Raw genomic sequence first — 26,270 nt, 5'->3', positions numbered from 1 at the left:
ACTTTTTATTGCATTTTAGTACATAATGGATACACTCATCATGGGGAGTTGGTATTGCAGATTGCATCTTAGTCCTTTTTACTTTCCCTTCCCCTCCTTTTCTTCCCCACTTCCTTCGTCTCTAATCCCCTTCCTATCTGCAAAAGGTCTACCTGCCTGTTTTCTATCATCTGTCTTTTATTTTGCTCTTTAAATTATTTATACTTTGGATTTCTCACACAAAGATAAACCATGGGATATTTAGACTTCTTGTTTGATTGATTTCATTTAGCACTGTGGTCTCCAGCTCTAGTCATTTTCCTATAAATGACTCAAATTTCTGTTCCTTTATGGCTGAGTAGTACTCCCTTCTGTGTAAATACCACATTTTCTTTATCCATTCATCTGTTAAGCCCAGTTTTAAGATTTAGCTGTTGAGAGTTGTGCTGCTGTAAATGTGGATATGCATGCATCACTGTAACATGATGTCTTAACTCTTTTGGGAAGATACACAGAAGAGGTGTACCTGGGTCAAATGAAATTTCTATTTTTAGTTATTTAAGCTATCTCTATACTGATATCTTTACATTCTCTCCAACAGTGTAGAAGGGTTCCTTTTTTTTTTTCCCCTGGAGCCTTACCAGCATTTATCTTTTGAGTTTGTGATGATAACCATTTTTTCTGTAATAAGATGGAATCTCAGTGTTGTTTTAATTTGCATTTCTCTAATGGCCAGCAATGCTAAACATTCTTTCATGCACATATTGGCCATTTGTACTTCTTCTTCTGAGAAGTGTCTGTTCATTTCAGTTGCTCCTTTTTTGATTGGGTCTTCTATTTTGAGCAATCTAAATTTTTTGAGTTCTTTATATAGTCTAGGTAATAGTTTTCTGCCTGAGGAGTAGCTGGTAATTTTTTTCCCATTTTGTAGGTTATCGCTTCACTCTTGGTTGTTTCCTTTGCTGTACAGAAGCTTTTTTAATTCAATATAATTCTATTTTTTTATTCTTGGTGTTATTTCTGTTGGAGTTCTGTTTAGAAAGTCCTTGTCTATACCTGTGTCTCCAAGAGTGTTACACCAGTGGTGGCAAACCTATGGCATACATGTTGTTTTTCTTTTAACACAAAAGATGTTAATGTATAAGTTGTTTTTTCTAAGCAAAACCCTCCATATTCAGGTTTAATTGCAGAGTTGGTGATAAGTAAGTGGGTTTTGAGTTGCAGATTATCTGTCTTTAAAACATTTGCCATCACTGGTGTTACCTAATCTATCTTCTAACAGATTTCATGTTTCTGTTTCAATATCTCTGTCATTGATTCAATTTTGATCTTATTTACTATATGGTGAGATATATGGGTCTAGATTCAGTCTTTGCATGTGGTAGCCAGTTTTCCCAGCACTGTGTGTTCATAAAATTATCTTTTCTCCAACATATGTTTTTGGTCCCTTTGTCAAAGATCAAATAGCTGAATGTGCCTGGGGTTGTTTCTGAATCCTCAGTTCAGTTCCATTGATTTTCATGTCTGTTTTTTAGCCAACTGCCATGCTGTTTCTGTTGCTTCAGTTTTGTTGCCTATTACTGGTTTATTCAAATTTTTATGTCTTCTTGGTTCACTTTTAGTATTTTATATGTGTCTAGGAATTTTTCCATTTCATCTAGGTTCTCCAATTTGTTGGAATACTGTATAAGCTTTTGAAGTAGTTTCTTATAATCCTCTGACTTTCAGCAGTGTCAGCTGTGGTTTTGCCTTTTGCATTTCTTTCTTTCTTTCTTTCTTTTTTTTTTTTTTTTTGTAAGTTTGGCTAAAGTTTATCAATCTTGTTTGTATTTTTAAGGAATCAACTTTGATTCTTTGATCTTTTGTATTTTTTTTTAGTCTTGATTCCATTAATTTCTACTCTGATTTTTATATCATTCCTTCTGTTAATTTCAGATTTGTATTGCTCTTGCTTTTCTAGAACCTTGAGATGCATGCATCATTATTTTTTTTTTTAATTTGAGTTTCCACATTCTTTTAATGTGTGCCTTCACAGCTCTAAATTTCTCTCTTAGAACTGCTTTTATTGTGTTCTGATAGGTTTTGGCATGTTTTGTTTCCATTGTCATTTGATTGTAGGACCTTTTCTGTGTTTCATTGGTTATTCAGTAATGTGTTATTTAATCTCTATGTGTTTGTGTAATTTCTGTGGTTCTTTTTACTGTTAATTTCTAGTTTAATCCCATTATGACCTAATATTATGCAGGAGCTTATTTCAGTTCTTTTGTATTTATTTAGGCATGCTTTATAATCTAAGATATGATCTATTTTTTACCTACCATCAATATCTCTTGCTCAACAGCTACTCTGTAAGTTAGGTAAGGCAGGTATAGGCTGATTGGGGCTGGCATTTTTGATTATTAGTTTGCAAGACTGATTATTTTCTGTCTAGGTCTTATTTTGGGGGAAACATGGCAATTCTAATAGGCTACCCTTTATGAGTAACATGCTGCTTTTGTCTAATAGCTTTTCATATTTTCTCCTTTTGTTTCTGGAATTTTTATTATGATATGTTGTGGAGAACTTATTTTCTGGTCATAGCTATTTGAGGTTCTAAATGCCTCTTGTACTTGAATATTGAATTCTTTCCCTAGATTTGGAAAGGCTTCTGCTTTTTTTTTATACCTTTTGGGTTGATTTCTAGTTTTCCCTTTATTGCTATAATTCTGATGGCTTTGTTTTTGGAGTCATGTAGCACTTGTTGGATCCAGCTTGCTTGGTGTCTTGTCATTTTTAGGTATCAGTAAGTTTATGATCTACTCAATCCACTTTGTCTTCAATTTACGACACTATGCCTTCATATCAATCAAATCTACTAGTTGCTTTTTATTGTATTTTTCAAGTCCTGTATGTCTACTTGCTTTCTTTTCATAATTTCTAATTCTTTTTCTTCACACTGTATATTTAATTTAATAAGTAAAACATGACTATTCACAAGTTATAGGCAAAAGATTAAGCAGTCTATTTCTTGCCCCTGGGTACCAAAAACTACTCAGAATTTTGGGTAATTTAATAAAAAGAATTGAACAATATTTTCTATATAGGAAAGTTAGACAATTCAGATTAGGAAAATAATCACCTCTAATTCAATTTCTAGAGGTTATTTCTAATTCTTTACCAAGCAGTTCATTCATATCTTATACTGTCTTGTTTAAATCAATTAGTTTGTTTCTTCTTTAAGCTTCTTGAACCTTTTATTAGTAGGTTTAATAAACCTACTAATAGTAGGTTTAATAAATAAACCTTTTATTAGTAGGTTTAATAAACCTACTAATAAACCATTTTCTGTTTAATAAAATCCTCTTTAAGATGACCAAATATCTTACGGAGTTGTTTGTGTTCCTTCTTTGAGCTCTTCAAACATTTTGACCATTTGATTTCTTAGTTCTTTGCCTGTGATTTCTTCTACTTCCATGTCCATGAGATCAGAGTTTGAGGGGCTAAAGGTTCTTAGAGGTATCTTGTTACCTTGTTTTCTCTATTTCTATTGTTTTTGTGCTACAAGTTGATGACCAGTTAAGATAGAAAAACTGTCCCTACTGTGTAGATGTCTTTAATTATAGTCAGCTCTCAGTGATGTGTCCTTGTGTTTGGTTACATTTTGGTGTTTACACTCCTCTTAAATTTATTTGGCTTAATATTTGAGGTTCTTCTCAGGGTCCAGCCTTCTCCTAGGAACTGGAGCTAGAGCACTTATGTTTACGGAGATAGATCCATTTCCCCAGGCACCAGGGTTAGTGTTCCAAACTGCTTCAATCTTTTCTCTGGGTTGTCTTCAGTTTCTCTGTCTGTTTGGAACATTTTAACAAGGATCAGAAATTTACCATTGTTAAGTAGTTTTCAACCATGACCAAAATCTAGATTGAGCTAGGTAGGGGTCTTGCAGTCCCCAGAGATTTGACTGGCTGCTCATTTCACCATCTTCCTTTCCATATTTTATATCACATGGCCGCTCAGAAGTAACAGTTTGTACTGTTTTTGCATTCTGTGTTTATCCATATACCCTTTTTGATGCTAGACAAGAGGGTAGACTGCACCAGAGAGCAGGCTCCAGATAATCTGAGAAAACTCTTTAAGTTTCCCATCACTAGGCATTTCCTTCCTTTCATTTCCTCTAGAATCAATCAGGTAAACCCTTTGCTTCCTCACTGGGTCATTTATAAAATCAACTATATTTGACTTTCCCTGTGCCCCATCACAAGGCTTTTTACCCATGTGCTTCTTGGAAAAAATTTTTTGCAATAAGTATCTTCTCATGGGAACACCAGAAAAGACTTCCCCTAAAGACTTTGCAGCAAGCAGTGTCTGGGCTGACACGGGGAACAGAGCCTACAGTGACGTGCTCCAGTCCACTGGCATCAGGAGGGAGGGGAGTTTTAAAGACTACTTGACCTAAGAAAAGAGTGGAAGGCCAGTTTGGGCTGGAGCAGCAGGGAGCCCACTGTGGGCCATCTGGGGTGTCTTCTAACCCTGCCCCACATTCTGGGCCTCCCTCAAGGTTGCCTTCTCCTGCTGTGTACATATTTCTTCCTGTTTCCTGACAGTCTCAAGAGCTGCACCGCCAGTTAGAAGAACTGCTCATATTTCAGTCCCTTAGAATCTTGTTAGCTCTTTCATTTCCTTTTTTATTTACTTGTGATGGTCAAACTTACATTCCTTTACATTTTCTGAGTCTGGATTATTTCAAGAATTTTTTTTTTTAAAGCTGCTAGAGAATGCTAATAGAAGAGAGTGCAGGATCCCTCCTTTCAGGGTACTTTGTCTTCAAAATAGGATTAAGCTGGATGCGATGTTGTATTTTAGATCTGATCCTGGAACAAGAAAAGGGTACCAGTGGAAAAATTGGGAAAACCTAAATAAAGGCTATAGTATCTAGTTAAAGTAGAGTACCAATGTATTTTTCCAGGTAAGATATTAACATAAAGGAAAGCTGGAGTAAGGCATATATAGACTCTGATATCATTATAATAATCTAAAATTATTTCAAAATAAATCTGAAATATTCTAATAACATTGAGACCAAGTATTTACCATCTTGGACTATTTGTTGATACGTGTGCTGAAAGTCAGACATATACCTACTGCTATACACTTGCTTTCCCCATAGCACTCTTGGTGTAATTGTATCACAAATTCCAAAACCTGATAAACCTCGATTCAGTCCCCAGCTTTGTCACTACTGACTGTGTAAATGTGACCAAGTATTCGATTCCTTTAAGGTTAGTTTTCTTAGCTGTACAATGGGAATGTTGATTCCTACCATACAGGATTATCACGAGGGTGTATTAGAGAACAGCCTGCCACACAGTAAGCCCTTGAGATACTGCTTTCTGTAGTTCTCCAGGATAGTACTTTAAGAAAAATAAAATTGAGTTCCTGTTCTTACCTTAAGTTTGTTGTCATTCCTATAGTTTAAGTATTTGAGAAGTACAGCAGAATGTAAGCAGAGATGGCGGACGGAGGCCCAGCAGTTGGCCTGCATACCTCTGGCCTCTCCATTATGGGCCTGTCCCCTTCAGTTAGGCCTGGGACAGGACCTGCCTTCCTTGTCCACAGGCAAGGACCAGACCTGGACCCGTACCATGGTTTTCTCAAGCACATAGATGTTTCTAAGCCTTACCTTTCTCACTATGTGTTTATGGATTTTCTCTCTTCTTAAGGGAATTTCAGATGTCAGAGAGCCAGAAATTAGACTGTGCTCCAATTCTTTCCTTCAGTAAATATTTATTGAATGCCTACTTTTTGCTAGAGCCATATAAACATAATCCCAGCTGTTAGATACTCAGTCTTGCTTGCTTTTAAGTAAATAATCAGCATGATCCACTTTATAATTAAATAAATAGATCAGCAAAAAAGCTCAAGTGTTGTGGTGAGGAATCTGAGTACTGTAGGAATCTCCTCCCTCCATTGTCATCTCCAAGAACAGCCCCTGAGCTCCCTGGGAGCTGCTGAGGCCAGAAAAGTTTGTCCATGTTACTGGATCCTCCATACCACTCACTTGCCCAAGGCAAACTGTCCATGGTCTTATGGTTCCAAACATGTTTTGCCTCCAAGCTTTAAAATACTCAGAACGCTTCAGATGCAGAGACAAGGAAAGAAGGAAGTTATGGTAAAACTCCTCGGGCTCTGCTTTAAACCAACAGGTAGACCTAGAAGTTCGGAAGGGGGGTACTATAAAGGCATTCTACAGGGAGTCTCATATATAGGGACTCTGTCTTTTAACATAACAGTATGATAGCTCAGAAAACTGTCCACATTGCCACTTGTTGTATCCCAAAGAACTAGTCAAAGGAGTCATTTCTTCCTGTGCATGTACCTCTTAGTACATCACTTCATTATAGCATCTGTATCACCATATTGTGCTTATTTATTGTATTGGGTGGTTGAACCCTGTGCTTTGGTACTGAGCTACAATCCCTGACCCTTTTTATTTTTTTATCTGGAGGCAGAGTCTCACTGAATTGTTATGATGCCCAGGCTGGCCTCAAATTTGTGATCCTCTTGCACTTTTAAGTCTTTTCTCAGTAGACTGAGCACTGGGCCCAGCTCAGTGCCTGCTACTTGGCAGTTTTGGAGAGCTGAGGTAAGGAAGATTGAAAAAAGAAAGCTTTCTTTTTTGTGAGTTTCGTTGGATTGTGGTAATGAATCGTGCCTTTGGTCCCCTATCTTACAGAAAGCACTCAAGTCCTGCTTCTCACCTTCAGTTATTGTACCCACCTCCTCTCACCTGCTCCCTCTTCCCCTAGTCCAAATGGGTGAAAAATGGTAAGGTTCAGTCCCTTTGGGAGACCCTTCCAAAGGGTCCAGGTTCTAATTAGCATCACAAAGGCCTTGTTCTCTGATCTTGAGAAAGCTTTTCCAGCCTCTCTTAGCCCCACTTACCATATTACCTAAGCCTTCAGACGGTAATTTGTAATCTCCCTTTCTTCTGGCAACACATTCCCACAAGTTTATAATTTCACTCTTGTGATATTCTTGCTCCCTCCCGAACCTGAGCCCTTTCAGTGTGGGTGCCTACAGCTGAAAACCTGAGCATAGCTGTTACTGTAGGTAACTGGAATGTTCAGAAGCCAGCAGAGCTGGCTTAGAAAGTTTATACGGGAAAAGCAGGAGGAGTACCAGCTCGTTATGCTTGTTCCTTTTAAGCTAACATTAAAAGGTGAACATAGTGAAGGTCCCTTAAGTGTCAGGAAAGTTTTTCCATAGAGGAGAGACTAACCATAAAAAATTTACCTCAGGAGCCCATCTCTATAAAGTAGGTGACTGAGTTATAAATTTATGGACTTGCCAAGACCTACATGTATTATCTATAAACAGGTTTTAAGTTGCCACAGATGCTCAGAAGAAATCTAGCCTATCCTACTAATGAACATGCAGACAGTTTTCCCCATCTGCCACCTCCGTCTAAAAGGCTAGGAAGGCCCTCTTACTTGATCACAAAGAACATAATTACTGTCTACAGAGAAGTCAAGTACAAAGGCTACCAGCTTTTGCAGGCCACCAAAGATTAGCAGCTGCCTCTCCTTTGATTGGGAGCGGTAATAACAGTTACTCTGGTTAATAATTGGATGGATTCCCAGGGCCATGTAATTCAGATTGAGGCTGTCTTTTTTCCTGGCCTTTAGCTAAGCCGGGTTATTTAGAATGGAGCTGCTAATCCTATTAGTGAGTTGTCAGTTGCACAGCGGGGGGAGAGCAGAGGAAGGCAGAGCCATTAAGGTGTCCGCTTCATCTTCAGAAGGTGTTCTTTCTCAAATCAGAATTATAAAGCTCCTTTGAGCATTTTCCAGTTTTACTTGTCTAAATGCAGAATGTCTGGGAAAAGGGACCATACATTTAGTTCATCTTTCTGGAGTGGGTGTTTTCACTGAACAGACTTCATGTGTCACCGACAGTGTGTGCATCCTGTACCCGACCCTGGTTGGGAATGCAGAAGTAGGAGCACTGAGGCTTTATGGTCTGATACATGGACATAACTGTGTGAAAAGTAGAAAAGGACCACAGAAAGTAGGTAAGTATTGAGCAGGTTATAAAGGTACACATTTATAATCCCAGCTTTCTAGGAGGCTGAGGAAGGAGAATCTCAAATTTAAGCCCAGCCTGGACAACTTAGTGAAACCCTGTCACACCCAACCAAGCAACCTGGCAGTGTAGTTAGTGCTAAGTTCAATCCCCAGTACCAAAGATAAAGATGGATGGATGGATGGATCCAACCATCCATTCACCCATCCATAGTTTTTTAAATATGCAAGGAGCTTTGACTTTCATTGAGGTGATCAGGAAAGGCTTACAGAAAGAAGAGACATTTGATCTGGGTCTTAAAGAGTGAAAAGTAACATTTAAACATTACAAGTTAAGAAGCTGGCAATTGAGCTGCAGAGAATAATTATGAGGTATGATTGAAATATACAGTGAATGTTTAAACTTTTAAATATTCATTAAGGGAAAGACATTGCCATTAGTCTCCTTTTTAAACACACTTACCCGTCATTCTTGCCACTTTGTAATGCAGTTCTGGAGTTCTGTCTCGTGAATGTATTTAGTTGAGCTATCATGCCTGCTTTAGTGTCCTGAAACAATTCATACATTTCCCTTTCATGGTCATTTTGACTTTCAGGAAGAGCCAGAAGTCACACGGGGCCAGATCTGGTGAATAAGGTGGATGAGGACATAGCATCATGTTTTTATGAGCCGGCCTTTCTTTTGGATGGTACTTGGCAGCAGTATTCGCTATGTTTTTTATCACACCTCATGATAAAGAAGACTTGCAGAACTGCTTCAGAAAGTGACTAGAACAATAGGATAAGTGTGTTAAAAGCAAGGGGAAGTGTTGTGAGGCAGGTTAATGGCAGTATATCTTTTATTGTAGTACATTTTTAAAAATTTAAATCCTCACCACATGCAGTATTTTGATTATCCCTTATATGTTTAAGTATTTTTAGTGTATTTGTTTTTCTGAGAAGAGAAGAAAAAATGTAAGCAGCATGTTTGGGAAACGTTCAGTCCTGCCATGACGTTTGGTGTCCAGAAATAGAGGGAGAACAGCATCCAGAAGGTCCCCTGTGACCTGCACTAGAGAGAGACTAGGAAGCAATGAGTGATTGGAGGCTTTCCGTATTCTTAAGTCTGCCTGGTATTGTACAAGTTGTATTTTTTTTTATTTCCATATATAGTGTCCAACAGCATGTGCTTGAGAAGTTGTTTCTTAATGTTTCTCTCTTAATTTTAACAGTCAAGTAGCTCATCATGGAGCCAGCTTGATTTCCTCCTTCCATCCCTATGAGGTGAAGAAGTCACCTCAGACATCACAGGGTTGTTTCCTCTGCATTCAATGTAGAGCAAGGCAGCAGAGCTGCTCATCTGTGCTGTGTTGAGAAATAGGATGCAGTGGGTGTTATCCCTCTTCATGCTTATAGGCCTTTCCATTGTGTTAATCTGTCATATCTCACTGGAACTTTTTGCTCTCTGAGAGAAATAATTTGATTTTTCCTTCTTCTGTTGAGTCACTCACCATCGGGCATTGTTGTTCTGTGCCAGGACTGGGGCCAGAATGAGTCACGGTGTTGTTAAGGAACTTTCAAACAAGAGGGGCTGGGCCATGAGGAAGCACCAAACTCATGGGATGGGTAGGGTTGACATGAGACCCAGAGAAGCGGGGAGGTCACTGAGCCATGCTCTGTGGAAGAGTCTAGAGGTGGCTTGTTGCATCTCCAATCTGGAGGGACTCAGCCAGAACCTCCTTTATGGGGGAGCCGGGGGAGAGGTATTGAGAGTTGTTGGAGAGTTGTGTTTTTTTCACAGGTGGTTTTGCATTTTTCTTTATTTCCTAGAAAAGCTGCAAATTATATATTACAACTTTAATTTTCAATAGTGCACTAGTAAAAAATTGGCTCCAAATGGCCTTTATCTTCCTGAAGCTGGCTAACTTTTGTCCTGTTCAGTGTCTGTTAGAGCCTATGTCTTAAGTCTTTCAAGAGGTCATATCCATGCTGTTGGCACTGCATAAAAGGCTTTGAGTTGGGGCGTTTTTTTTAGGCATAGATGTATACATTAAAACGATCTGCTTTTACTCAGTTTTCTCCCCTCCACTTCTGTAGTGTCAGCCCAATGCCCTCTGACTGTGGAGATGTCCATGGGAACAGTAGGGGTGCTACTGTTCCCTGTGGACACATTGGTGAGTGGTCATGTTTGCTGGGCTGGAGGGATGATACACCTTGGTTACAAGTTCAGAGATGTAGTGTGTAAAGACTTTACGCTACAGTGAAGTAGGAGAGGAGAGTTGAGCTCCTTCCTTCATTTGGTTAGGAGGAACTTGTCCTTCACCTTGAAAAACAATCCCATTCTTCGATCATGAAGTTCAGTTCCAGTGAATAAGCATGCCATCAGGCAAAGAATAAAGGATTTTATCCTGGGATCATCCCAGATTCATTACTGATGTTGTTTGCGCAGTTAAAAATCGTGTGAAAGTATCTCTGTCCATTTCCCTTCTCAAGCTGCCACTCAGCAACCCCTGACTGGGCGTTTACTCCACATAGGCCTTTGCTAAGTGTTGGGGTTCTAGAGATGAAGCAGTCATAGTCTGCCTTCAGTAAGCTCAGAGTGCAGGGGGGAGACAGAGGTGAAAAGCTGGACAATCACAACAGGACAGTGTGCGCGAGAACGCAGTGGCCATGAAGAACACGGCCATGTGATCATTGCGGGGAAGAAGCCCGTTAGAGAGGAATCAGATTCTGAAGGCCCATACGTGGGCCTCATTCTGTAGACAGAGAGGAAGAATTGGAGTATTGTGAGTAAAGAGAGCCAGGATCACATTTACTCTTGAAACGGTTTCCTTATTGCATCTGCGAGCATCCAGAGCAAGGCTACATAAATAGAATCTCCAAACCAGTGCCAAGAGCTGGTTCCTGGCAGGACAAGATAAACACACAAATCAAGTGTAGGTTCTCGCACATTGACAGAATAACTTTCTGCCTTGTTCTATCAAATATTTTAAAATCTGAGCGACTATGTAATGCATATTTCTTTCCCTCATTTGTCCAGTATTTCTTTTGCATTGTACTTTACAAAAGTATTGCTGTGTTATGGAATAAAAACTTTAAAAACCAAACACTAGCTTTTATCTTAGAGAGTTTGGGAAACAGTGCTTTAGAGTGTGAACCAGTTGAGGTGAGCCTGGACCCCAAGAAGCTAGTTAGGAGGTTGCTGTGATATCTTGAGCAAGAGACCAAGAACCCAAGCTGATGAGCTGGTTTGGGAGCAGCCAGCATGGGCGGAGGGCAGGAGCCAAGGGCCGCGGCAGACGCAGGATGGAAAGCCTGACTCCTTCTCGGACAGTGGAGCCAAGCTCTGTGGAAGCTGGGAGGAAGGAAGCATCTAAAGGGCAAATGTGCTTTGGAGTCTGCTAGAAGTTGGGCCCTCGCCTGTGCATTACTGTGGCTTCTCTATTCCTATTTCAAAGAGATATTTTATTTTTAACATAGTAATGCATTTTTAATATTCTTATATATTTTATCTGTAATTCCTGTTTGAGATTAAGATGAAAGAAAGTGTATTAGGCATTTAATTCCTCATCCTGATGCAGAATCCTTCTATCATTTGCCATAGACTTCAGTTGCTTCCATGGTAACTCAGGCCTGACACTGGTAACTAACATCAATAAATATTTACTACCAAATTGAGTCCAGAAGATATTCATATAATGTCATTTACATGAAATTCCATAATAGACCAAACTAGCATTCAAACAAGTAGTTGTTTCAGCTGGCAACGGATTGACTACAAAAGGAATACTACACAGCAAGAAAAATGAGTGGAGCTGTAGGCAGCAATATGGATAAATTTAGAAACAAACAATGAGCAAATAAAGGTAGAGGTTGAAGGATATGTAAGGTATGATTCATATAGATTTGAAAAGCAAAATTAATTCATGGTTTTAAAAGTCAGCATAGTTTCACATTACGGAAGAAGGAGAAATAATGAATGGGGTTGCTGCTAGGCAGCTGTGGCAAGTCCCAGAGCTTTATTTTTTAATTTTGGAATTGTTCCAGTGTTCAGTTGACTGTAACTCATTCAGCTGTAGGATTATGAACAGTGCCATTTTCTCTGGACTTATTATGTGATAATACAAAGGCTATTATTTTCTAACTATGTTTATCCTAGTATATGAAGAAAGAATAATAACAGCATTACAGTTTTAAATAAATGACTAAGCCACCTGAGTCTTATAATTTCCTGATTGTTAGTTGTGTTGCACATAGACATTTTCCAATTAATAATAAAGCTATTAATTTTTAATTGTAAAGTGTGTGTTTGTCTAATTGTGTATGTGTGTTACTGTGCAGAGAAGAGGAGCATTAGATGACATACACCTGGTGATGCTGCAGCTCCCACACATGTGCTGGTTCAGTTGATTGATAGGTTATGAGCTCAGAAGATTCGAGAATCAGATACAGGCGTTTGACAGGACCTATGGATCTTCACATCATGTCCGTCCCTCTCCGTCCACCAAAAAAAAAAAATCTTAAAATAAAGCCCTTAGTGTTTCAAAGCAATGCCCAGTCTTTGTGACCTATATAACTCTACGTTATACATGATGGAGTGATTCTGTCTAGGCTTAAAAACTGAAGTATGGTAGCATGGAATTGTTCTCCTCTTTCCCATGCCCAAGGAATGCAAAGAACATGAAGTTCTTTCCCATAAGAATTGTACACAATTTGGAAATCATATAGAAATAATCAGAGGCAAGGTTCCAAAATGGTTACTTACGACCAGGAATACAGCTCAGCAGCACAAGCACCTGCCTGGCAAGCGTAAGGTCCTGAGTTTGATTCCTGGTACCAAAAAAAAAAAAAAAAAAATTAAAATGGTTATTTAATTGTCCCAAAAATAACTGAAGAGTGAAGGAAAAAAGTGGTTATTCGATTGTCATGTATTACTGGATAAAATCATTCTAGCAGAGAGAATCATTGTGGAATTCAGTTTATTTTCTAAGGTGCAAATTAATACTATATTATGTGGTTTTTATTTGCTAAAAATCCCTGTATAAAATGGCTTTTTTCTCAGACTTTTCTTTTGCCTGTGTTAAAATCTGAACTTATCCAGAGAAGCCTGTTCTGACTCTTTCCCAAAAGTATAATTGGTTTTCCCATTATTCTCGTGGAGAATTTAAAGTCACATTACTAAACATTGGCCCTATTCACTGAATTTTAAGCGTAGTGAAGAACAGTGACATGTCTTTATATTTACCACTGCTAACCTGTATTTCCTTGCACTGAGTAAGCATTCAGCAGGTATTTGTCAGGTAACTGAACCAATTGAAGGTCTTATAGTAAAACTTAAGTATTTCATTTGTTAATCATTTTATGCCTGGGAAATTTGGCTAACTTCTGTTTACATTTCTGTCTAGAATGTGGCAGATCAGATTGCATTTCAAGTTGCTGGTGGATTAACAGCCCTTGAACACATCCTTCAAGTAGTAGTCCCAGCCACCAATGTGAACACAGTTTCACGGATTCCTCCTAAGTAAGTATAGTTTTTTAATCTCTTTCACGTTTCATTTGTGAGTCGTTTCTGCCCTATATAGCTTCCATATGGGGACCACAAAAAAAACTAGGCATATTTAGGGTTGAATAACAAAAGTTTGCACTGCCCATTAGGGAGAAAATTGAGCCTTATTAGGAAATCTCTTCAGTATTTGACCTGTGCCAATTTTAACTCAAGAAAAATTGATGAACTCCTGGGCAGTTCTGCTTCCAGAAATTGAAGAGAAATGAATAGTAGTAACAGAAAACTAATGTTGGCTATTGCTTGTAAAGAGGTGAACATATTAGCAAAAACCCCACACACAGGAAGAACATTCTGAGACCAAGACTGCCATAGTCTGGAGTCCCAGCCAAATTGCCAGTAACTGAGTTGCACTTTGGTCACTAACTGTAAAATGCTCTTTGTCATAATGATTCTATGCAGCAGCGATCAGACCTAATCTCTGCTTTCCTGTCCTCTTGGGTCCCCTTTCAGACCCTCGTCTCCAGGGATATAATAGCAGAGAGTGTTATTTCAGAAGTACTATAATCTAAGGTGGCGCATACACAATTTCTGAGCACTTTGTGGAGACTCTTATGTAGAGAATTGAAGGGAGAGGTTTTGATAAAAGTTAATTTATACCACTGAGAAACCTTTTTACTATTTAGCACAATAAAAGGAATGTGTCATTTGTCCATAGGATACAACAGAGGGAAAAAATCTAAGTGTTTATCTTTTTTTTCCTCAAAGACATTGTGCTGAAACAGAAATAGCACTTATTTAGAATCTTACAAACCTAGGTTCCAGTTTGACCTTAGTCTGTTACTAGCAGGGAGAATTTGGGCAAGTGCTTTCCTCTCATTCTGTTTCCTTATTTGGAAAAATGGGGTTAATCATACTTACTTCACCGTGTTGCTGAGGGTATCAGCAAAGTAATCATGTGAGAGTTCTTTGTAGTGCTTTACAAACATTGGATGGGAATTTTTAAGTAGTACCTTTGCCTGAATCAAGACAGTATAGTCTATTTGAACAGAGACAGAGCCATTTCTCATTTGACAAATGAGTTCTGTTTCTGTGACTGGGTCATTAACTGAACTGGACACTAGATGAAGAATCGTGTATAGTATGTACATTACAGTATTCAGAATAAAGAAGTGTTGAAGGAAATGCCAAGTTGATGACTTTGCTTTTATATGTTTAACTCTTACATGTGCTAGTGTAACATATAAGAGAACATAAAACTACACTATCATACTATACAGTACAATCAGTAAAAATTACAGTACTGTATAAACAAGGTACACTGTACAAAAAAAGACATTCAGGCTCTATAAACAAGATGTACAGAACTGTACCACAAAAAAGACAGGTCATAAGTCTGAACAGCTGTTAAATAGGTGGGTCATTAAACAAGGAACATCTGAACTTCCAGGTGCAAACTCTTTAACACCAATGTTCATTTGAGTTCCTTTGCTCTATTGATAAAGTAGATGCAAATGAAGGAAGGTGTAGGTATCCCTTCAAGCCATGGTATCTGCAGATCGAAAACCCCAGATTTAACTGGCAAGGGCAAGAGGAATTCCAGAACTACAGCACATGTGGGTGTAGTTTCAGAGCATGCTGGTGGACATGAGCTGGGAGATTAATTTTAAAACACTTTATTTTCCTTCCAGCTGCTCTTTGCATAAATCCCTGTCCTAGCTATGGGCCACCCATAGTCCCTGGGTTCTTCCTTCACTCGCAATCCTCCCTCTTATCCCTGACGAATGCCTCGTCTCCATGAACCTTGGCCGCCTTAGATCACTCTCCTTCCTGCCTCTTGTGACACTTCAGGCAATTACCTAGAGAACTGGTTAGACTATGCTACATCATTTAGTTTTCCTCAGTGATAAACAGCAGAGGATTTAGGAAGCACCAGCCAGTGCCTTAGAACAGTTGCAGTGTTGACACTGTAAGTCCTGTGACGCAAGCCGGATGCAGCTCTGGGCACTGTGTGAATGGGTAAACCCGCTCCCTGTCCATCTTCTCACCGCTCTGCCCTTCTCTGTTTGCATTTCGCACAGTGCCTCAAGAGTTAGATGTCCGACTATGTCCTTTGATTACTGCAAGATTACTTCCTATGAATGAACACGTGCTCCTAGCACTTTTTAAAATGTGAAATTAAGAATTGTACTGCTTCTGAAAACTTAAACTTTTAAAGCCTTTCCAAATCCTCAGTGGTTTGTTTTGCTTTTGTCAGAAGCAGAGAAGCCCATACAGCTGCTTAGTCCTTTTCATATTGTTATGGAAAGACTTAGGATGCAGTATCCAAAGCCAACCTTCTTAATAAATGTGCTCCAGTAAAATAGCTTGCCAGGCCAAGAAAGTTCCCTGGAACAAGAGAATTTTCATTCCATGGTATATCTTCTTTTGGGAAGACTCATGTTGTTCTGCCTCCAAACTTTGATTACAGAAAATGAGTACAAAAAGAATGCTAATCTTTTTTTCTACTTAAACTAATAGCAGTTACTCATCATAGCTTTGAATATCTGAAAGTAAAAAGTGGTTTGCCATTTTCTTGGGGCTTAAATATCGCCACACGTGATGTAAATAAGAGAGTGGATTTGCACTGGGTGAGAGCTGGGATGTGGTTTATAACACGTTCACCCACTGTAGTAGCAATGAGAAGCAGCATATGAGAGTCAGCGCTCACTGACACCACACCTACCCACGTCCTTCTGGAGGCAGTAAGAGCTCAGCAGAAATGGTCCCTGGGCTGGGCTTTTCCATGTCACCTTTTTCTACTGGGTATTCGTAGTTCATAATAGACACTGTGGATAACATAAGAGCCCAGGGATTAACTCTATAGCTGCATTCGTTTGTTCTGGTGGGGCACTTACCATGTTTCTTCTTGTAGTAGACTTGTCTGTAGGAAGCAAAACAAAAGTGTGATATAATGGAAAATCAGTCAGACCCTGGCTTAAACTTCCGCTTTTCACCAGTGTGACCATGGTCCAAATTACTTATTATAACACATCCTCAATTAAATAACAAGACTAATACCTACCCTGTAAGGCTTTGATGAAGATTTAAAGTACATACCTTTTCTAAGTTGCTTCATAAAGATAGCACTTATTTAATATCAGTGGTTTTATTGTAGTTATTGTTTTGATTCCTCATTACACTACTTAGCATTCAGCTTTCAATCCCCATTTCTGTCACTTTGGTATGTGAAAAGTGATAACCCGTTAATTTTATTTGGACTTTTTTTGTTCTACGTCTAAACTTCATCCTGGTAAATTTTAGCCCACTGAATTAAGATCCTTGGCTTGTGAGTTGGTCTCTAACTTAGTTTCTTTTTTTTAACTTTGTGCCAGTCCTAAAGTTCCAGAGAACATGTATGTCTTCACCTAATTATTGAAACATATCAGACAGGTCAGAGAAGAGCTCGATTTAGCACTGTAGTGTGTAGTGCCTCACCAGGCTCTCCATTTGTGGTACTGTCAGCTCCCCAGTCATAATTACTTGGGATCAGAGACATAGTAAATGCCTCACTTGTAAGTTATATGACATCCTACTACTGTTTGAATACATGAATAAATTCTTTCTTTAGTGTGTAAAGGAAGCAGTGAAAGAATATATAGCATTATAGTGACCACATCATGGCCTAGTGGGGCCTTCCTGATTTTGACCACACCATTATCTGAAATTTAGAGAATGGGGGGGCTCTTCAATTTTTGCTAATATATATATCATGTACATGTTACTGTTACTTATTCAAAAGGCCAAACAAAATTGTAGAACTATATTTATCATTGTGCTTATCACAATTTTAGAATCAGAGCAAGCCTAATAGGTAAAGATCGACCCATTTAGTGTGTGAGGAAAACTATCTGCTTCTACTGCTGTGACCTTTATAAAGGATACCCATTTATACATATCAAACAAATTAGTAAAGGTACTTTTTACTTCATTACAGTGTAATCATTTATCTGATGATACCAAATCAGTACTATCCATGTAAAGCAGTGGTCATTAAATATAATAATTTTTAAAAATTTAGAATGGCATGAAGTAGAGCTTTTGTCACTAGGAAGATAGTTTATAAGGTATCACAGATTCTTCAAAATAAACTAAAATTTGTGACATTGTGCAGTTTATCCATTTTGTAACATTGGTCTGTGTGGTCTTTGAGTTGATGAGACAGAAGCTGGCATTCATAAGTGTCCTCAATGCCCAGCACCGTGCCGGGTGTTCTACACGCATTACTGTCCAGTCCCAAGTATTCACATTTGTGGGCCACTGCTGGGTGAGGTTTGGGAAGACTCCTATCTGGTATGTGATTTCTCCTTGAGAGAACCATACTATTCCTTTGGAAAAAATGTTTTTTCTTTCCAAATAATAGAAAGAATGTCCAGAATAATTCTGGACCATTGGGTTTTTTCCCCCTAAGCCTTGTGTGCCCTTCTCTTGGGCCTGTAAAGAGGCAGACACATTTCATCTTATAGTGGAAAAGAAGTAATGCCCTTGTGTTCCAGAAGCATGTATATAATCTGGGGCTCCAGTCCTGATGCTTAGAGAACCTAGGGATTTCCTGCTTAAGAGCAGTTGTATGCCTTTGTGGGCATGGGAACAAGACTGGAATGAAGCCTATCCTTAGGGAACTTACAATCATGGAAAATGAGATATATTAAACTCTATCACTACTAGTGGCCTGTGTGTCACTTTTATGGAACAGAAACTCTGGTGGCACACACAAGACTTCATAGAATGTTGTGTTGCATCTCCAAAGTCTGTAAACTTGGTTCCCTGGGACACCTGGCCTTGTGTGCTTGTTTGTGATGCCAGGCTCTTGCCACAAGGGTCTCTTCTCGTTGGGGTTCATCTACTGTTGAATCTTTGCTTTGTCTTCACTTTACAGCATAATCCAGACTTCCCCAGTTGACACTCTGGGCTTCCTTCCCTGTTACTGATCCACCTCTCCTCTTAGCTTGCCATAACCACTGCAGCACCCTTTCCTTTGTTCTGTCCTTCTTGTTTATGTGGGGTGTTGTTCTAGGCATTGCAACCAAGCCTAAGCAGCTACATTTTAGGTGATGTGGTTCTTCCTTTAGTGGCCATAGCTGGTTAAACTCAAGAGAGGATAGTCGAGTCAAGAGCAACCAACCTATAGGCCAGCCAGCAACATCAGATTTATAATCCAGTGCAAAAGGTTAAACTGGGCCGTTCAAGTCTCTTCCTCACGAATTTGCAGTAAGGAAATCACAAACTTTAAGTCATTTTTTTCTTGAGTATGTATATTTGAATTTGAAAAAGCATGTGTAGTAACTTCTGGGATGGCCATTATATGTCTACATGCATTCCAAGTTTAGCAGGATTTAACGGAGACCATTTGGGGCAAAAAAAAAAAAAAAAGAAAGAAAAAAAAAAAGAAAAGAAAAAGGAGGCAGTACTGCTCCATGAGAGATGAGAGAAAGTGAAAGCAGGTCCAGTCCACAGAGGTGGCATTGTTCCTGTCCTCCCAAGGGCTGCTGGTTCACGTTCTCCTGGATTCACGTGAATGTTCCCAATAGCCTTGCAATAAATGGCTCTTTTTACTTCAGACATTTTGAGTGAATTTCTGTCCCTTCTAACCATAAAGCCTGATACTTTTAAATGCAATATTAAAGATTCTTATAACTCTAGATTTTGTTGAAAAATACTTGCTTTGCTAAATCCTTTCATATTAAGGAAGTAGGAATGAATACTCATGGTTGAAGGTACAATGAAGAAACGAAGGTCATTCTACAAATTCACTAGGGCATAGTCGTGTGTGTGTGTGTGTGTGTGTGTGTGTGTGTGTGTGTAACAGAGCCTTTACACTGAGCTACAACCCCAGCCCTTTTTATTTATTTATTTTTTTTATGTGTGTTTTTTGAGACATGGTCTCTCTATGTAATTCAGGCTGGCCTTGAACTCGCTTTGAGCCCAGGCTGGCCTTGTACTTTCAGTGATCCTCCTGCCTCAGCCTCCTGAGTGCTGGGATTACAGGCATACACCACCACATCCAGCTGTCCCCAACCCTTTTTTATTTATTTTGAGGCAGCATCTCTGAGTCGCTCAGTTGCCCATTCTGGGCTCGAATCTGCAGTATTCCTGCCTCAGTTTCCCACAGTTACCCTGTATTATCATTTTACATGAATGAAAAAATTAAATTTTAATTGCTCATCTGACAAGCTGGGACTGGCCCACCTTTCCTTTCTTCTGCTAACTTCAGTTTGGGGAATCTATGCAGAAAATGATATATTAAACATGCTGTCTCTAAACCCTAACGTTAAAAATACTGTTATTCCTCTGAGATGCTAAAGACTTGTTTTTTATTCTGTCTGTTTAGTTTTCACCTTTTAATGGGGAAGGTATTGCTTGATTGATTGGTTTTGTGTTTGAGGTTTAGGTGTTACACTGATTTATTGGTGTGGGTACAGGAAGTGGTCTATGGATCACTCATTTCTTTCACCTAGCTGGTGAGGAATGAATCTTAACAGAAACTGAGAAAAGTGAACCAACAACCACTTGTAGCTATTTGTAAGTATCGGACAAAATGTTCAGAGAAGATTTGTCAGTGAAGTCTGAAAAAGAAACACAGTATTTCTATGTAATTTTATTCCCTTTTCAGAACTCAGATCAGCTGGCAAATATGGCATACGTTTATGAAAGGATTTACTTCCCATAAGTTATAAATGTGGGTGGTATAGAGTTGGAACCCCTGTGTGTGTGCTGTATCAGGCTGTCAGAAAATGTTACTAAAATATAAGTTGCCAATATGGGTGAAATTTAGAATACTATCTACTGCTGCCTATTTGTAGACAGGACTACATTAATATACTTCTAAATATCTAGTTTTAGGTTAAGGTTTACTAAAAGTGAATAACTTTTCCCAGTAGACAATAAAAGTAAAAAAAATTGTTTTGCAAGCTAATTAGCTATAGTGATTGATAAATGCTCTTCTTCACTTGACATATTGAGGCATTTTGTTTATGTCTCTAAAGGCTTTACAGAGATGGTTACAGTTGACAGCTGCTCTACCACTAATAAGATTAAAGAAATTAGTTGTGTCAACTTTAATCTGCTGTTTAACACTACAGACCACCTGGGGTCTTCTCCAGATCCAACATGTTTAATTGTGAATTTTAAATTACATAACCAGATCCTACTTAAGAACACATCTAAAGACTTGCTAATCATAATTGTCTTGTATTAACAAATTATGTTAGCAATAAAAATAATGCTTTGACCACCTAGTTTAAAATTAATTTATTAATTTGATATCACCCTGCATTTTTAAACATGTTGTTGTAATCTTTGAAATGTAATACTTCCTCAGTCAGGGGTTAATTTGAGGAAATGTAGAAAGCCTAATTAGGTTGGTGCTTAAAATATATATGACATCCCATCTAAATTTAGAACATATCTCTAAGAAATGATTAAATCATCTTTTCTATTTGTGCCACATTTATCATTTAAACAAAAACCTCTGAAATAATACATCCAGTTAAAGATTTGTTACTCCTTGCTTTGAGACATCAAGTTATGAAAATAGTTTGATTTTAAACTTAATATTGGTGCTATATTTTATCATGTGATATTCAGCATAATAATCATCTGTGATTGTTTTATTAATTTATGATGCAAACTCAAGGGTAAAAGACATGCAGTCTACATCCCCCGGTTAGAATTGGTCAGCAGGTATAGTAAGCACTCCTTAAAATCCCCTGTCTGTGGGGATGTGCTGCTCTAGGATGTCTGTTTCTCCTGGGGTCTTCACCTACCCTAAAGGTTCTAGCCTCAGAAAGCACAGAGCAAGGAAAAGGGGAAGGCAGTGTGGTTTGACTGTAGCCACCACAGTACCATTTGGAGAAATTGTTTCCCTTCATCTACTCATACTCTGATCCAAATGCTACATTCCTCATTGCAATAGAAATTTCCTGAATTGTATTACAAGTCCTACTCCTCTATGGTCAGAACATGTCAACATTGAATAATCTGTCCCTTTTTAAATATTTTGCATGGTTCATTCCCCTAGTTTCTTGCTGAGAAAACATTTTATTACTAAGACTTCTTCATGTAACAGTACTAATATAATATCTCCCAATTTTATCAATGAAACAAGGACAGCAAAATATGTATATGTGTGAGACTACATATAAGACTTCTTACAAATATGTTTTCATGTTAAATACTACTTTTCTATATTTCTGTTTTATATATTTTAATCTAAGCACCACTCTACTTTTAGAATATATTTGGTACAAAAGCCTCAATGAGTGGTATCAAAATAAGACTCCACTGGAAAATGTTGTGCCTCACCACAAGTAGTCATAACCATAGTCAGCCCTCTTTTTCTGTTAAAAACTATAAATTCTCCATGTTGATTTATAATTTGAGACATTGTTTCAAGAACATACTACGTAAGTCATTCTGTGAAGATTAACTAGGAGATAAATCAAATACCATTATTTGTATTTGAGAATTGGTTTGCTTATTTTAAAATATTTAAAGATTGCAAAAACCTTCCATGTTTACTAAGCTGAGAAGTTTGACTTTTTTACCTATTTTGGGAGGAGAATATTACATGCATTAATTCTGTTAGTTGAGGTGTATTTGAGTTCCTGCTATAGAACAGGAAGTGGCTTAGGTGGTATTGATAATGAATATGCAAAAGATCTGAATAGACCTTTCACAGAGAAGACATATAGGTGACATAGATACACATGATACTCTCAAAGCAAAGATACTCTCCATCAATAGGAAATAGGAAATAAAACCGCAGTGAGATACTTGAACGCACTAGTTATAATTGCTTTAAAAATAAAACTAATACTGATGCACATACAGAGAAGTTGGTCCTCTCATACACCATGATGAGGATATGGATGGTATAGCCACTTTAGAAACAATGTGTAGGGCCACAGATACAGCTCAGCAGCACAGCACCTGCCTAGCAAGTGCAAGGTCCTGAGTTTGATTCCCGGTACCAAAAAAAAAAAAAAAAAAACAATGTGTAAGTTCCTTAGAAAGTTAAACATATACTGTACTGTACAGATATTCCTTCTTTAACGACCTATTTTAACAAGACTTATGACCCACTGCTTGGACTTACAACCTGCCCCTTTTTTTTATACAGTTCTGTACATCTTGTTTATACAGCCTCCATGCCTTTTTTGGTACAGTATACCTTTGTTTATACAGTACTGTAATTTTTGCTGATTGTACTGAACAGTACTGTAGTTTTATGTTCAGTTATACATTACAGTACTGAATGTAAGAGTTGTGCAAATAAAAGCAAAGTCATCAGGTTAGAGTTTCCTTTAACTATTTCTTTGTTCTGAATATTGTAATGTAATACATACTATCTACAATTCCTCATTTAATGACCAGTTCACTTCAGCAACCCCAGTCGCAGGAACTGAACTCGGTTGTTAAATGAGGAGTATTTGTATTTACTATATGGCCATGCCAGGCTAGTTTCCCCAAAGAAATAAAAATGCATGTTCTACAAAAACCTGTAAATACACATGGATAGAAGCTTTACTCATAATCACTTAAAACTGGAAATAACCCAGATATTCTTCAGCTGCTGAGAGATTAAACAATATCCACCCAATGACATACTATCCACCAATAAAAAGAAACAGTATTCAAGTAAGCCTCATTACAAAAATAGGTTTCTCTAATCTGGTCTAAATGTTTTTTCTACTTAGACTGTTTTTTCTGCTGAAATATGTAAGATACTTACATTTTTTTTAAAAGGCTGGGGTCACCACATTTCCTGAGTTCAAAATATATTACAAATTTACAGTGATTAAAGCAGAGAGATACTGGCATAAAGATAGGCATATAGACCACTGAAATGAAATAGAGATTCCAGACATAAATCCATGCAAAGGTGGTCAACTGATTTTTGACAAGATTGCCAGGACTACAAAATGGGGAGAGGATAATCCATTTCCAAAAATTTATGTTTGGAAAACTGACTCTCCACATGCAAAGAATGAAACTGTGCCTTTCATTTACATCATGCACAAAAGTCAACTCAAAATAGATTAAAAATCTAAATGCAAGATTGGGAAATATAAAGAAACTTAAAGAACTTAAAGAAAACATGGAGAAAAACTTTCATACACATTGATCTTGGTGGTGACTTCATGGATATAATATCAAAAGCACAGGCAACAAAAGCAAAAATGAACAAGTAAGACCACATGGTTCTAACAGCTTCTGTGTATCACTAAAAAAGTAAAAAGGTAACCTACAGAATGAGAAAGTGTTTGCCAATCATTTATCACATAAGGAGTTAATTTCTAAAATATACAAGGATTTCATAGAACTCAGCAATAGAAGTACAACTCAATTTAAAAGGACTTGAATAGATAGTTCTCTGAAAAAAGCATACAAATAGCCAAAGTTCTATGACAAGATGCCCAGTGTAACTAAGCGTCAGAGAAATGTAAATCAGAACCACGGTGAGACACCATGTCATCCCTGGGACATCCCCTCACAGTTGGTGTTCTCATCATCAAAACCAGAAGACGACAAGTGTTATGAGAATGTGGGGCAGGGGATTTAGCTCAGCGGCAAAGCGCCTGCCTGGCAAGCGCAAGGTCATGAGTTTGGTCCCAGTACCTGAGAAAAACTAAAAAAAAAAAAAACAAAAACAAAAACAAAAAAACAAAGAGAATGTGGAGAAACTGAAACCCATGTGCACCACTGATGAGAATGCAAACAGTGCAGCCCCTATGGAAAGAGTGTTCAGGGTTCCCCTAAAAGTTAAAAATAGAACTGTACCACTGTATGGTCAGTCCAGTAGTCCTGCTTCTGGGTATTGAATCAAAAGAAGTGAAACACTTCCATGTCCATTGCGTCACTGTTCACAGCATTGACAAAGAGAAAAACCATTGGTGTTCATGGGAGATACAGATGAAGAAAATGTGGTCTCTACATAAATGGAACATTACTTAGCCCTAGAAAAGGAAAGTCTGCAATTTGTGAGAAGATAGGTGAACGTTGAGGGTATTATGCTGAGTACAACAGTTCAGTCTAGAAAAAGGTCTAGAAACAAGTCAGTCACAGAGGTCAAATACTGAGTCTACTTGAATGAGGGACCTAAAACACTCACAGAAGCAGAGTCAGCCCAGGCTGCCCAGGAGAGGCGGGTGAAATGGGGTGTTACTATCAGTGGGTATAAAGTTGCAGTAATGCAAGATGAAAAATTCTAAAGACCTGAGGTACAACATTGTGCCTAAGTTAACAGTACTGGATGGTACACTTTAAGCCTTGGTGTGTTGTTTTTGTTACAATAAAATACCAAAAAATTTAAAAGAACAAAGCACTGGTGCATACAGTAACCTAGATGAATCTCAAATACACTCTGCCTAGTAAAAGAAACCCCACTCAAAGGCTACAGATAGGATGACTCCATTTATGTGGCATTCTGAGAAAAAGCAAAGCTTATCAGAATAGAAAACAGCTATGTGATTGTCAGGGATTGGGAGAGAGTCTGACTTCAAAGGGGACCACCAGGGGAACCTGAGGAAGTGATGGAACTTCTCATTGCATGCAATTTATTTTAATGCAAATGAATTATACTTCAGTTTCAAATTTCACACACTAAAAGAACAAAAAGAGTATTATGGTAGATAAGGAAAACAGATTTAATAGCAAATTTTTCAATAATGGTGCTTTTCAGAAAAAAAGGTAACATTTAAAAAATACTCTAAAAAAGAAGATATATGTCAAGGTTTTGCCTTCCTGAGAAAAGGTACACAGTGCTACCAGCTTGCAAGAACTCAAGAACTATTGCTTTTATAAAGTCTTCCTGCGGAGTGTACTAGATAACAAGCTCAGATAAGCAGGTCCACACAGCTACACTGACATAAGACTGATGGTAAGCATTAAATGTATAATTATAGCACTAAAATTAACCAAGATTGAGAGGGAGAGAGTATAGAATGAAATGACTGTATGTTCAAATAATCTAGCTAGTATAATGATTTAAAAAATGGAAATGGGGATTGGATATGATATTTCACCAAACAGTGAAACTGTTTTGAACAAGTGGTGGTACCTTTCAGTTGGCAGTAGTACCATTAAGTTGGTGGTGATAGTACTATTAAGGTTGTTATTCTGAAGCTATTATAATGTAGCATAAAACAAGTAAAAATAGTTATGTTATATTATCCTCTGGGCCCTTGAGAACTAGCATTCTCAGTGTGAAAGAAAAGAGAGAGACTGTTGCTAAAAATTAAAGAAAAAAATCCCTTGGTCCCAAATTTGATGAAATTCCCAAGGTTCTTTATCTTGGGGTGTAGGAGTAGGTATGGGGAAAGTTCCCAGATCTGTTGATTCTAAAGGTCTAACAAACAGTGACCACGTCAGTAGTGCTGAGAGTCCCTGGGGACAGATGATGTGTTCGATGGTATTATTTCTCATTGAAATAGACCAGTGTTATTTGAATTAAAGGCTGATACAGGTCTTGGGCAGGAAATGTGCCCAAAACCTCTCCTCATCTCAGATGAAAGGATCAAAGACTACTGAGGTCCATTGGAAAGTGAAGAGCCCAAGGACTAAAGATGGGACAAATTAAGCTTTAATGTGGCTTAGAATTATAGTGGATGAAAACATAACATGGATCTAAATCCACGAGTTTTTTAAAGAGACTGTATTTTTTGTAGTAGTTTTAGTTTTAGTAGTTAAAAGTTGAACAGAGAGTAGAG

At 38.1% G+C, this 26,270-nt stretch overlaps 1 protein-coding gene across 4 annotated transcripts in view; it reads left to right on the top strand.

Annotated features, from left to right (window-relative positions):
- Nucleotides 1-26,270, top strand: part of Scaper (S-phase cyclin A-associated protein in the ER) — a 341,699-nt gene that overhangs the window by 234,443 nt on the left and 80,986 nt on the right. For all 4 annotated transcript variants that reach the window (XM_005393476.1, XM_005393474.1, XM_005393475.1 and 1 more), the window contains exon 24: nucleotides 13,424-13,539. In XM_005393476.1, coding sequence (XP_005393533.1) covers nucleotides 13,424-13,539 — 116 coding nt within the window. The remainder of the gene's footprint in view (nucleotides 1-13,423; nucleotides 13,540-26,270) is intronic.

The sequence above is a fragment of the Chinchilla lanigera genome, unplaced genomic scaffold (assembly GCF_000276665.1).
Source record: "Chinchilla lanigera isolate Chin_1 unplaced genomic scaffold, ChiLan1.0 scaffold00049, whole genome shotgun sequence".
In the NCBI taxonomy this organism is placed as follows: domain Eukaryota; kingdom Metazoa; phylum Chordata; class Mammalia; order Rodentia; family Chinchillidae; genus Chinchilla; species Chinchilla lanigera.
This window is presented reverse-complemented; position numbering and strand designations above follow the sequence as displayed.